Source organism: Micropterus dolomieu, linkage group LG06 (assembly GCF_021292245.1).
Source record: "Micropterus dolomieu isolate WLL.071019.BEF.003 ecotype Adirondacks linkage group LG06, ASM2129224v1, whole genome shotgun sequence".
Taxonomy (NCBI): Eukaryota; Metazoa; Chordata; class Actinopteri; order Centrarchiformes; family Centrarchidae; genus Micropterus; species Micropterus dolomieu.
This window is the reverse complement of record NC_060155.1, coordinates 8,856,413-8,870,212: the sequence shown is the minus strand read 5'-3', so window position 1 is coordinate 8,870,212 and position 13,800 is coordinate 8,856,413. Positions and strand designations below refer to the sequence as shown.

Below are 13,800 nucleotides of genomic sequence, written 5' to 3'. Positions count from 1 at the left end.
CACCATATTTTTTGTCATACTGCAAATTGCTGCAGCTCCTCTTTTCACCCTGCCTGTTGAATGCTTTGTTTTAGCTATGGAGTATTACATCTCACCTCTACAGGATCTTTGTTGGGAGTTGCACATACGCAATTCCTACTTAAGGACTACTAGCCATTCAGAAGCAAAGTAGGGCACGTTGTATATGTTCCATTACCAGATTAGCAACATGGACTGGAGCAAGAGTTTCAGAGTGGTGAGTTATTAATTTGTAATAAAATTATCTTTCAACCATAAAGTTTTAACTGAGCTCTGTCTCTACATCACAGGAACAACTTTATGTCCATTAACTGCCTGGAGGGTAGCTAGTGTTTGGAAGGGAGAGGAGAGGCAGCAGGCAGACGTCTTGTTACTGTGTGCTGCAGCTCAGTGTGTTTTTCCACCGGTGATTTCTAGGGCGTGTCGGACTAGCTGCTAGGCGAGTATTATGACGCACATTTTGCTGTGACGTCACAGGGATCAATTGGGAAAAGGCTGGACTACAAACCAGCTGTTTCCAGGCAATTCAGAGCAGTGTTTTCGGTGGGAGATGGGAACTCCCTTTGGCCTGGACTTTGGGCTTTTTCACTTTGTAAACCTCTTACATGCACAAAAAAGAGATATAACTCAATAAAGAAGAGGGGAAAAGCCAAAAAGCATAATATGACCCTTTTAAAGCAAAATATTTAACCAAAGTAAGTTCAAATGTTCAGACTTTATGTGCTGCCTGACCCAATAATGGTATTATCATATTATGGGATTATGAGATATATGTGGAACCTTGATATGTGTCAGCAAAAAAAAAAATGCAGCGAGACAGGCATTAAATTATTATCTTCACAGGAGGCAATCTCAGCCCTTTGTCCTTGTCAAGTTAGGGTTTTAACAAGTAATTTAGGAGACTAGAGTTCAATATCTGCTCAGGCTGCTACTTTTTTCTTGATCTAGACTCATTTTAGAAACAGAAATTTGGGCTGAGTTAAACTTATTCTAGGTCAACTAAACGCTTTGAACTTGTAAACACTGAGCAGCCATATTGTCCAAGACTAAGCCTAAAGGAAGGAGGCACTGAAACTTCTTTCCTTTTTAGTTGTAATGTCAGTAAAATGCACTTAAAGCTAGGGTTATTATAGAAGTTGCAGGACTGTAATAAGCATAGACAATCATTTAATTCAGTAGGTAAATATTAAATTCTGTCAAAATGAAATGATTGTACTCATTACACATGAAAATGGGTTTTGGGGGAGTAGCTTTGGGGGTATATAGGCCTGAAGGGAGGGGGTAGGATTTCCTCCGGTTGGATACTTAATCTAGCTGTCTCTTGTTAGTTTCTCAAACGTTGCCTACCTGAGTTTTTATTAGGAATCCTCATCATCAAAATGATTTCATAGCCATTTATGTTTGGTCAATTCGTGTTTTCTAAAATCTTAATCAGCGACATTTTTGATGTCCTCTTATTGAAATGGGATAACGGATATGTTGAAAGTTTATTGTGTCAAAGCTGGGTGACAGTGACAGTTGATGGTGGTAACATTCAAAGAAGTACAGTGATGCACCAACAAATGCCGTGAATAAGACCGCTGACAAGTAAACGTGGTAAATTTAAAATATTGACAGCTCTGTAAATGTTTCATGAGGAAGAATTTGAACTCGATATGTTTCTTTAGACACAATGGTGAAAAACAATGAATGTAACCACAAATTTTGTTTGTTTACCAGAAAACTCAACCAGGTACATTGTGAACTTCAAACCAGCAGCATGCTAGTTTTCACTTAAACTTAAAAAAGTACCCAAACGTCATGTCTTGATTTTATTTCAGAAATATAAATGAGTTTTACCTGCCCTGCACCTTGATGTCAGAGATGGCGTAGAAGTATCTGGACAGGTTATTTTCATCCACCATGGTGGCTCCAGTGGCTGGTTTCAGCAGCCTAATCCTCAGATCAGTGATGGTGAAGAAGTCTCTCAGGTTCTTGGTGGTATCCAGCTGGCCATACAGTGAAGCCATGTTGTGTAGCCGAGGACCGGCAAAGAGGGCAAAGCGGTCCTTTATCTCAAAACGTACTGTCTTGTCGTTCTTCCACACATAGCCTCGAGAGTAGTCCTCAGTACAGATGATGTCCAGCAGGGTGCGCTGGGTGAGGTCGCTGACTGTCTTGGGTTCCATGGTGAAGGCATCCAGGCAATCGGTGGCATAGAACTGGTATGGGGTCCAGGTCCGGCCGTAATCGAGTGACTTCTCCAGGACCATCTGCTCCGGTCGTCCTGACTCAAAGGTGAGTACAATGTCATCAGTCAGCTCGATGGTTTTGTTCCATGACAGTGTGATGTTAACCTGGAGGGGCTTTGGGTATTTCTTCCATGAGGTGGACTGCCAAAAGGTTGTGGGGTTGCGACCCTCAAAGTCAAACATCAACTCTGGAGGATGAGCCAGCTCCTCCGTGGTGGCATCACATTCATTGTTGCACATGTAAGGATTCTCCTATAACAAAACAAATAGACACAAATGTGTAAGTGCACACTGCAATCAGGGTACGGTGCAACTCATAGATATTGTATTGTTACAATTTGTAATGACTTATTTGAGTGAGCTGTTAAGTCTAAGTGTAATGCCCTATGTCAAATATTAATATTTTAAATGTGGGGATACATACGGGGACACTAGCCTATGTAAAAAGAAGAAGAATCTGCAGTGAGGTATTACATAATCAAAAAAACTATCATAGTTCATAACATTACAATGCAATTTTTACTTGTTGAACTTTGTTATTGGTGCATTTTTATATAATATATATACATACTGTATAAGCAGTACTAAATCATACCACCAATGACAAATGACATTGCTCAATTTTAACATTTGTTAATAACAATATTAATCAAATAGCAATGAGGAAAAACTTTAAAAAGTAAATAGTCAATTGTGGATTTATTTATTTATTTATTAACATTCAAATATGTGGAATGTATGTGTACACTTTACATACACACAATAATACTGACAAATGGTGATAAAACTAAGAATAAGCTATTTTTAGTTTTGAAGATAACATTCAGAGGAAAAATTCCTGTAACACACATGTTAGTTATAAATCAGCTCACTGTAATGGTCCCACCCTCACGATGACAAAATTTTAAGCATCTCCAAGGTCAACTCTTGGTCCGCTTTGCCTCGAAATGTTATTTGCTTATCCAGGGACTTGTTGGCTTGCCATCCTATGTTGTTTCCACCACTGTACTCAATAGCATTGAGGCCAATGTGTATTTTATAATCTGTACAAGTAATGTTGGCCCTAGGGCTGCAGGAGACAGTGACCCTATCATTAAAACGACACTGTGGATCCCATATTCTTGTTCAGCGCCATTCCTGCCTACACTGCCACCCAAATTGCCGATGTAATTGATATTCCTGTGTGGTATTTCAGCTGAGATGGGAATGGAATCCCGATGAGTGTTTCTTATGAAACACGCAAAGGGACATGCATTTTTCATGGGCCTGTGTCTGCTCTGTACCATAGACATCCACACAGTCTGGATGTTTGTGTGTGTGTTAGTGGGGAGAAAGAGGACCTCTTGATGTGTTTGTGTATGTTTGTGAGAGGAATAGAGAACTCTGAATGTGTTTGCTTGTGTGTGTGTACACAGGCAGTTTGCATCCTTCTGTGTGTGTGTGTGTGTGCGTGTGTGTGTGTGCGTGTGAGTGAATGGCAAAGAGAGAGAGCTGAAACAGAGCCAGAGAGCACAAGACACACTCCAATTGACATTCCTCTCACCTCTGCTCCAGGAACAATGAGGTTAAGTGCAGATGAGATTCAGATCAACTGTAAAGCAGTTCGATAATCAGCAATCATCCGACACTCTACACGCAAAATTATCTAAAGGTGAGAACAGTGCTATCTGCAACATTACTCACTTATCTCTCCAGTATTGCAGTGCGTTCAACACAGACTGCCACTTTGTCGAGTGAAGATCACTGGCAGGAATACTGATAAGCAGAGAGCATTATATTTTATTTGAAAAGACCAATAGCTGCTTTTTGTCTTTGAGTAAGGACTCTAAATTCCTCCCGCCGAAAGAAAAAAATGATTTGATGCTTTATCTTCTTCACAGGAAGATCTATGTACGACTTCCCGGTTTCTAGATACAGATCTTCTCAGTCCATTTTATTTCCTGTGGGACTGTGATATGCTATCAGCGCCATGCTCCTCAGCTAGTAGTGATAACTATGCAATGAGGTAGAACAAGACTGAGGGATTGTGGGTCACTAGGCCTGCTCAGCTGACTCAAAGGAGCGTTGCGTGATCCAATTAGGAGGGTAATAAGGGTTATGCTGCTAAGACAGAGAGTGAGAGAATATAAGAGAGAGTGGGAGGGAGAGAGAATGTAAGAGTAGACCTTTCTTGCAATGTGTGTTTTAAAAAAAAAGAAAGATCTCAAGACCTCAGTTGCTAAAAGTATTCTTCTCTCATGCCGATGAACACCCACACACTAATGCAGAGCCAACACAAAGCTTGAAAGGCCACTGTAGTCTCAAAACAGAAACACAGAGGAAGAGAGATCTGAAAGAGAGAGTTAAGGGGAAATAAGGAAGACGTTTGGCCACAGGGACAGTAAATTGTACTAGTGTCAACTGTTTGCCAATGATGTGTGCTTAGGCTTGTTATATTCCCTACTTGTGCTTGGACAGCCTTGGAGGTCTGCTCAGGGCTCAGACCTTGACCGTAAAAGGAGAGAGAGAGAGACACAGACAGTGTTAGAGAGAGTGATTTCCCTGTTGTCATTCAAGAGCCAGAATTTTCGGTTATGCTTGTTTCATTTGCTGTCACGGTAAAGTCTGGGGGAGCAGCGGGGTGGCTGCTTTTGCATCTTCTGAAATGGGAGCCTTATTCACAGAAGAAATAAAGAACTCAGACCGCAGCGTCCGTGGTTAACGAGAAAAACTATTTCCCAACAGTGAGAAGCAGAGTAAACAGAAGCTCTAAACAGAGAGGAATTTGCTTCATCACGCCAGCAGAAGAAGTGTTCAGAGACCAGTGGAAAGTCATAAATTCAATCCATAATCATTCTCTCGCTGCCTGCCTCAACTTCAGGCCTTCAGGGAAGTGATCATTCTAACCAAGGAGCCAGTTCACATATGGGAACTGGCTGGGGAAAAACCTTTCATAAAAGCCTCTTCTGTCATTAATAACACTCAATAATGTGAAGGCATTTTTCCAATCTAATATTAAGTGACATGTACAGTATTTACTGCCCAGTGAATCTGGGATGGTAAAGATTTAGAGAAAGGTCAGGACCTTTCATTGGAATTCCTGTGGTGGTTATTTAACAACAAAAACAGTGCATTATGAAGATCAATACCTTCTGTGGTCACTTAAGACCCAGGGCTTTAGTTCTATGCTGGGGGGGGGTGCAGCTATTGAAAAACAATAAGCCCTCTCAGCTTGATCCTTTACCTGTGATCACGGCTGTGGGAGAGGGAAATAGTCAGCAGAGAATTAAAAAGAAACAGGAGTTCTGTACCAAAATGAGATATCGACCAATTGAAAAATTTGACCTGCCCTTACAAAAGAATTGTTGCCATGAAAGTATAATTTAGCCTGGATTATTATTGAGGTTAAAGGTTATCGTGGTGTCACTTTTAACTAAATGTACCAGGCTGATGTAATTATATTATTGAGAAATGCATTTATTTGTGTTTGAAATACTGTGAATCTGTATTTTGATGTTTTGATGAAAGCAGCTTGCTGATTTGATTACACTTACTGATGTTTTTCATTATTGTTATACTAGTTGGATATCATATCACAGAATTACTAGTCATCCAACTATATGACAATATATATGTCTAATAATTTTACTCTATGATACCTATGCCATTATTCCATGCTACTTTATGCAGTTATATTGTGTTATATCATAATTGCATGACAGGCACTCCTAACATAAAGACCTGTTTACTTGTTATGAGGAGTCCCACTCAGCTTGCAAAAGCAGTTGTTAAATATGTTGTGTGGCTCTGGAGCAGCTTTCTGAAGTCGAAGAAAATAACCCAAATGATGTAATGGTGGTGTCATCAGGGTTATCTCAACTTGGACTGGGAGACTAAAATTTTATGAGAGGAAGTCTATGTTACAAACTATCTTTCCCTGTTTTAGTGTCACCTCTCTAATAACATTTTATTCAAAACCACGATGCTTTTATCCTACATATTCTGCTTATTGTTATAATTATTTTATTCTATGTGTATGTTGAAAGGGTCCCCATTAGCATGTTACAACAGACAGATAGTCTTCCTATTTCCACACCTATTGACATTACATACAGCGCTGCAAGGGCTTCTAATGGCCCACCTTTTATTGGTATTGCTGACATCTCTATTGCCACCATGGTTGCTGTGTAACTGAGCCCAGCTGGTTTCTATCAATGCTATATGATCCATCCGGGGGCAGTGGCTTAATGCTGGTTGCGGCTAATAATGTCCTGATCTCTGCAGCCTATAAGGTCAATCCAATATCAGGGTGTCACACAGTAGGAGAGCAAGAGAACAAGGAAGAGAGAGAGAGAGAGAGACCGATACTTGCAGCTGGGAGTGTGCATTCAAATGTCATTCACTGGAATACAAAGCGGGACATTCATCTCTTCAGACTGTCATGAAGGCTCAGTGGATATTTAAATGTAATTTCATGGTTGTGTTCAATAGTTTATTGAGGTTTCTATTATGGGAATCAACGGACCGTGACAGAACAAACAACATGGCACAGAATAAATGTTGTACACCAATTATATCAATAAAATCTTTGATATAATATTATCAAATATTGACACAATAATCAATCAAAAGTACAGCAATGAATGTTTTCTCTCTTAAATGGGCTGCAATGACAACACCCACAAAGTAACCATAAAAAAATTTGGAAATACCCACATCATACAAGAATCCACGCAAACACTAAACACACTGACATGCGCACAAACATGATGATGTGATGTGAGGCAGATGTTTAAAAAAGGGACATATGGCCAATGATACTGAAAAATCGCAACCTGTTGATGTGCCTTTTGACACAAGATATGGCTCGGCAGATAAATTCCCTGGTCAATGACAGCTCCTGTTGAAGAATGGGTGCAGGCAATCCAACTAATCAGTTTAGCTGACAGATTTCTGGACTTAAAGCGCTGACCACAGATTTAACTTACCATAGTTTTCTAGTCAAGCCATCTCCCTTAAAGGGTAACTTTGGTAGTTTTCAAGCTGCTATTTTCCCTTTTTCTTGCGCCTATGTGACAAATTGAGACAACATTTTTTGAAACTGGTCTAGTATTGAGCGAGCTGCAGATGGCCGCAGCAAAACAGGGCTGCAAACAATCCTTGCAGGCAATTGTGCCCTCTGGTCCACCACTGCCTCGATCGGTTAGTTTGTGTTATTATGTGACTTTGGTGTTTTTAACCCTTTTAAACATCAAAGTCACACAATAACACAAACAAACTATCCGACCGAGGCAGGGGTAGACCAGCAACTCCTGTGTTTAGCGAGGTAAAATTACTGTTTTATCAATGGAGTCTGGTGGCTTTGCAAGCGATACAGTGACTGTTCCTGGTTAATCAAAAAAGGATCTAATGCTTTAAAAAAAGGTGTATTTGTAGGGATGTTCCACAATATTGTCAGACACTTCTAATAACAATCTGAGCCTGTCAGTGGTAAAAACAAGCACTTCAGTGGACATACTTTGATGGGGTGAATTGCCCGCAAGGATTATGTTACAGCCCTGTTTTGCTGCTGCCCACTGCAGCGCACTTGCTCATTACTGAAACAGTTTAAAAATATTTTATCTCATTTAGTCACATAGACACAAAACACGGGAAAATAAGGATAAGGAATAAGTTACCCTTTAAGGAAAGCTTGTCTTTTCACCTCATTTTAACTTAATGTTTGAGATATGCTCACTGCATTGTTTCTATGTAAATCACTCTGGGACAAACTATTTTGCTTAGTACTGAATTTTGGCCTGACTTTATTTGACTGATGTACCGTTATCAGGAAAAAAGAAGAAATATTGTGCTATCAGTTACCAAACAGCCCTGGGGGAAATTTATTTTGAGTATAAACAGAGGCCCAGAGCATATAAAGAGATCATTCTGTATATAAATTGCACAGAAATCCAGTCAGAAACTCTGGAAGGGTGTAATAATTATAAAACACAGTTTGTTAGTTGCAGCAATTAAAGCCTAACTAATCAAAGAGAGTCAATCAAAGAATCATTAAATTTTTTATTAGTTCTTATGCTAGAGTTTCCACCAAATTTCCCACCTCATTTCCAAAAAATAAATACTGTATGGCTGGAGGAGATGTTTGTTTAAGATTATGGCAATGCACAGGTGTTTTTTGGGAATCTGAAGTTGATAACGATAATAATTAAGATGCTGGACTGTACAAGCCACATGCAGCTCTGTAGCCTTGCAGGGATTATTTAAGTTAATGGTAGCTACCTGCTATTTCCTCCTATTTCTAGGAAAAACGCCTAAAATAATACCCAAAATGAATCTGGAATAACTCCTCAACCTTTTGGCCTAGATAAATAATTCTGGAGATGCAATCAAGGACAAAATAATATTTTCATCCTTGCCTGGTATAAAATGTGTATTTTCATAGCAATATCATCATCAAAACCATCATCCAACTCACTATAATGCAACAGAATATCTTCTAATACACCTGAAATACAGCTGTAACTGTAAATTTAATGAAAAGAAACAGTTACAAAATATACCAGGCGAATGTCCATGTTTTGGTCATATTTACTGTTTATATGTTCACTGGAGTTTTCTTCAAAACACTATTTCTGTCCATACAACCACATTCCAAATAACATAATGCTTCCAAAACATTGAAATATTGATAAAAACAGTGAATATTCATCAACATGTCTGTGAGCAAAAGCACTACCATACTTTACAGGCCCGTAACTTGAGAACGGATCATGCTACAGGGCTGGTAGTGGGCTCTATCTCTTTGTCTTGAGCAGATGAATTGTTTGGTATTTTGAATTATTTTTGTCAGCATTTATGTTTGTTGTTATTGTTATCCAGCTAATAACTCTGTGAGTTTGGTGATTTGAGTGATATGAGTTACTCAGCTAATCACAGCTGGAGCTGAGCTTTCAGCTTTCTTTAGAGTGGTTAGACTGAGATGTTGGAGGAGATGAGAGATATCTGGATGGCAATAACTGCAGTCATGTACAGTGATTGCAAAGCGATTTATGTTGTGATATAAGCTCATTAAGATGCTTGGTGTTTGATGTGTCTTCGGTATGGATAAAAATGGTTGGTTTGAGATTCTAGATGAGCCTCCTAGCTTCACGGAGGTGTGTGGCATGCATAGGATAACATAATACTAGGATCAGACACGGATTTCTCTTTTGTTTCGCGTGAAAATTGATCTATCCACAGTGTACAGGGCAGGTCAGGGCTTAACAGGTGCAGTAGACACAGTTCTGTAAACTTTTTAAAATGATAAGTAGGATTTAAATTACTAAAGACCCTAGACATCCCACAACTTATTTTGGGTTTTCATTTCAACACGGTTTCCACACCCAACAGTTTATGTAGATAATAACAATCCCTTAAAGGCCAGGAACTGTGTTTCACAGGTCAAAGATAAAACTGAGGAAGTCTAACTGTGGGTAATTGGTAATGGTAATTAGTTTACCATTCACTTAATTTTCTCTTCCAAATAAGTTAAGCTAACCTTTGTTAAGCTAACCTTTAACCTACTGTATATGATCATCTGACTGCTTGGTCTTTTGGATTTTGTTGTTGACATTGTCACTGCATTCCCCAATCTCCGCAATTAAAATCTTGTTATTACCAACAATGACGATGGCCAAAACAACTATGAAAATAAGACAAACATTGTTTTTTTTACCAGAATTTCCCTTTACATATGGCATTTGAGGTAGCGCTGCAATGTGAACCATGCAGTAATGCAACATTAATGTATCTGTGACCTGTGTGTACTTTCATAGTTTGTGCTGAGCCCTCAGTAACTTCCTCGCTACAGAGCCTCTGTGACTGTGAGAGAAGTCTCTCCCTTTGGACCTGAGGTGTTGCTGGATTAATCAGCCCATTATCCTGCTCGGCCTTACACCTCCTAACCTGCCGCATGACACCTGCAGACCTGTCGCTGGCCCAAACCCCCTCTATCACACCTCCGGATGCCCATCCTCATTCATGGAGCGCACCAGAGGAAGAGAATTTGACAAATGACAGCTTGGTGATATCACTGGCATGTGATTCAGTGTTCAGGGAGTTGATCCGGGATCACAAAAATGATGATGATTCGCGCTGAAGCACCACTTCACAAGATGCCCATCAGAGACCACAATAAATTCTCAACTTTCAATCAGTGCAAAAAGGCAAGCTCTCTTTGCCCTGTACATGGTTCACATGGTTCCTCTATATAACCGAGGATGATACGTTTGTTGTGATACACAGAGTACTGGCCAAAAAGAATGATATCATGGTAGATCTAGGTCGGCTTTTTAGAAGAGGTAATGCTCAAGTGCATAGTGAACACAGAGACTAGGTGTTGATCCTTTCAGGACTTCCTATAAGCCCTGACGGCTGAGATGAGTCATGGTGAGATATTGGGAGAGTCAGAGCTTTGGCAGAAACTCAATAGAGCTTTAATGACCTGCAGTCAGGGCCAGCAGTGGCTCACAACAGAGCCAGGCTTTTCTCTTCTTCTGACCTTCAGAGGAATGAAGGGTAGGAGGATTGCTCATCTGACCTGTGAGTGCTCCATCATATCATATCTGAGGTTTGAGGGTTATGAACGTCTCTCACCTGATAACTGATAATGGCAATTTAATATCAGGCACGTTAAAGAAACACTATCTTTCATGATAGTTTGATAACCTAAACGGTCAGAACATGTAAACCATTGCCTAAAAATCAACCCTGACATTCGGGCGTGTTAACGTTTGCCAGTGGTTTCGTATGTTTTAACTAGGGCTGGACTTGTTTACACGTTACACGTTACTTGTTTAAACGTTGTTTACAACAATTATTTTCTCTCATGTTAACAGTTTTTTATTATTATTATCATTATTTTGAAAGTCCGTTGCTCACTGGCTCTGAATACACATGCAGTCAAACCATGGGTCACAGGAGGGGTGGGATGTTGATCAGCCTGCAAATCACTCACCCAAACAAGCGTATAAAGGCTTCAGCAGACTAGGTTGGATACAGCGTGTGGGAGAAGTAGACAAACATAAGCAAGACAAGCGATCAAATGCCATAGTGAAGTGAATAGCTACACACTGCATGCTGATTATTATTGGGGAAGATGTCGATCTTAGGAACGTCCTTAAAACGTAGTCGCTTGGCCCTGCAGGTTCTCTTTGGTAAACAGAAAGGGAGACAGCACTCCGCGATTGAACGGCAGATGCTCTATTTATAGTAACCATGGCAACGGCTTCTGTGTGCTACACAGCTGTAACCTATTTAACTGAAGTTAAAATTATTGGCTACATAACTTTACCTGATAAGCCTACATCTAGTTTGCCATGCAAATTCCCTGCTGTTGATGTCCTTTTTAGTAAACAGTAATAGATTCTGGAAACTCTCAAACAGCGAGGATCAGTCTCTCTTCTAATGATTTGTGTCACGTAAAAAAAGTTCAAGGCAATTCAATTTTGCCAGCTGGCGAGCACAACTGCCACAGTTTCACAGGAACACACCCGCTTGTCGCTACAACTTATAAAAGAAAAATGTTTCTGCTGATACCTGTTCAGAAAAAAAACAAGAAAACTGGACTCTGATGGTAACTTGTAACAAGCTAGATAAAAGATAATGCCCTGGCAGTGGCAAATAGCTTTGGTTTAATATTTGATTTGATTACATTAATGTTTAAGTTGAGATTTACAAGAAATATTTTATTACTACTGTGTAAAGGGAATACTGCTGGTAAAAAGCACCTTATTTGTTTAAAGTGTTTGCAAACCACATGTTATTGCACTTTTGTGTATATAGCAGTACATTTAAATTAAAAGTGCACTACTTTAGAATTCATTATTAAATTTTTTGCGTAACAACGCAAGAAAATCATGTGATTAATCGCGATTAAAAAATGTAATCGTTGCCCAGCACTAGTTTTAACCCATTTACTAGAAATCACAGCAAAATATTCTGAAAGGCATATCAATGTGTTTCTTTTATTTAATTATTCCAGGCAACCATTCGCTTGCTTTCTTTTCTGTATAGCATGAAAAATAGCACAAACCAGCAGCTGTAGCCACGGATTGCCAACCTTGGGGTTCCCAGGAAAATTTTTGAGGGTCACACTGTGATTGAAGAATAAATAGAATATCTCTCTCACACAGAATAAAGTTTCCTTTTTATCAGGAGATACTGGATATTTCCCTTGTTTGTAGATTCCCTTTATATTTAAAATGTGTGTTTTTAGATGGCAAACACATAACACACAAATTACATGTTGTTCAGGCTGACAGAGCAATACGCCATAGCTGAGAAGAGAGTGAAGTGATGTATTTCATTTGTTGTTGTTGCAGTTGTTTTTCAGCTTTTGAGATGGTCATTAATGTGGACTAAGTTGCACTGAAGAAGCTGTCCCCATGCTTTTACCTTCAGCCCCGTCCTGAAATCCAGCTGTAATGTCCTAGTAATAGTAGTAATAGTCATACTTGTAGTAGTTAACAGTAGAGATTTAAAGAGTCTGCCAATTGATTTTCAAATTGTACAGAAATTAATAGAAACCAATGGCTGCTTGGAACTGTGGAAAAAAAATCACATAGAATAATCTTAAACGGTAAAGACTGTATTAAAAAATTTTACTAATAGGTAAAATTTACAAAGACACATCACCATGTTCCTTTAAGTATCATGTGTGAGGCGGTGTGAAATTGAAAACATATGCATCAGGTGGTTAAGTAAACAGCAGATCAGAGGGTGTAGAAGTGATGGCTGTAACTTGATATCGGTGCTGGCATCTGATCAAAACAAAAACACTAACTTCTCCCGCCGCTTGTGTTTCGATTTGCCACATACCAAGCACTCCGCCCTTTGGAACGTAGCCCTCGCCACAGCAGTCCCTTTGAGGACTGCAGCACAACCAGTCTGGCCTTTTGAAGTGCACTGCTTGGCAAATCAACCGTGCCACGATCGAGGGCCGCAGCCATGATTGGGATTCACGGGGCGTCTGCAGACGACGGGAAATGCACTCCACATTAATTAACACCTGGCCTCATTATCTGTCCCATGTGGCAGAGTCCCACTGGGGTAAATTTAACACCACCTTATTATCATGGGGGATGGTGGTGGTGGGGGGCTTTTGTGTGTGTATTTTCTTGTGTGTATAAAATTTTTTAATTCAATTCTCCATATGTAAACATACAAAGTAATTTGTACATGTGCATTTGTTGTTTTTGTGTGTACTTGTTTACATATGTATACCTAACCTTAATATTTCCCTGTGCATTAGTGTGTGTGTGGCTGTGTCTTTCTGTGTGTGTGAGCTTGGTTGTGTGTGGGATTAGATTCCCTTCTGATGTCAGGATTCAATGAAAAGCTTTAACATTTCTATAATGAGGGGATGTTTAATTCTCTTTGGTAGATCTCTCTCTCTTTTTTGCGGCACTCCGTATTACAAAGCAGCCTGCTCGATAAAACACTGCTTGCTTGTGTGGTAAAAAATTATATCTCTCTTGTCAAGATACTATAGACAGAATACTTAACTCAGGCAGACATTTGTTTGTAAAATAAA

General features: G+C 39.5%; 1 protein-coding gene across 4 annotated transcripts in view; it reads right to left on the bottom strand.

Annotated features, from left to right (window-relative positions):
- The window catches only part of LOC123973153 (netrin-G1-like), a 71,313-nt gene that overhangs the window by 40,619 nt on the left and 16,894 nt on the right, over positions 1 to 13,800 (bottom strand). For 3 of the 4 annotated variants that reach the window (XM_046053053.1, XM_046053054.1, XM_046053055.1), the window contains exon 3: positions 1,858 to 2,501. In XM_046053053.1, the coding sequence (XP_045909009.1) occupies positions 1,858 to 2,501 (644 nt within the window). Of the gene's footprint in view, positions 1 to 1,857; positions 2,502 to 13,085; positions 13,206 to 13,800 lie in introns of those variants that run through there. The other variant, XM_046053056.1, reaches the window with a different exon arrangement.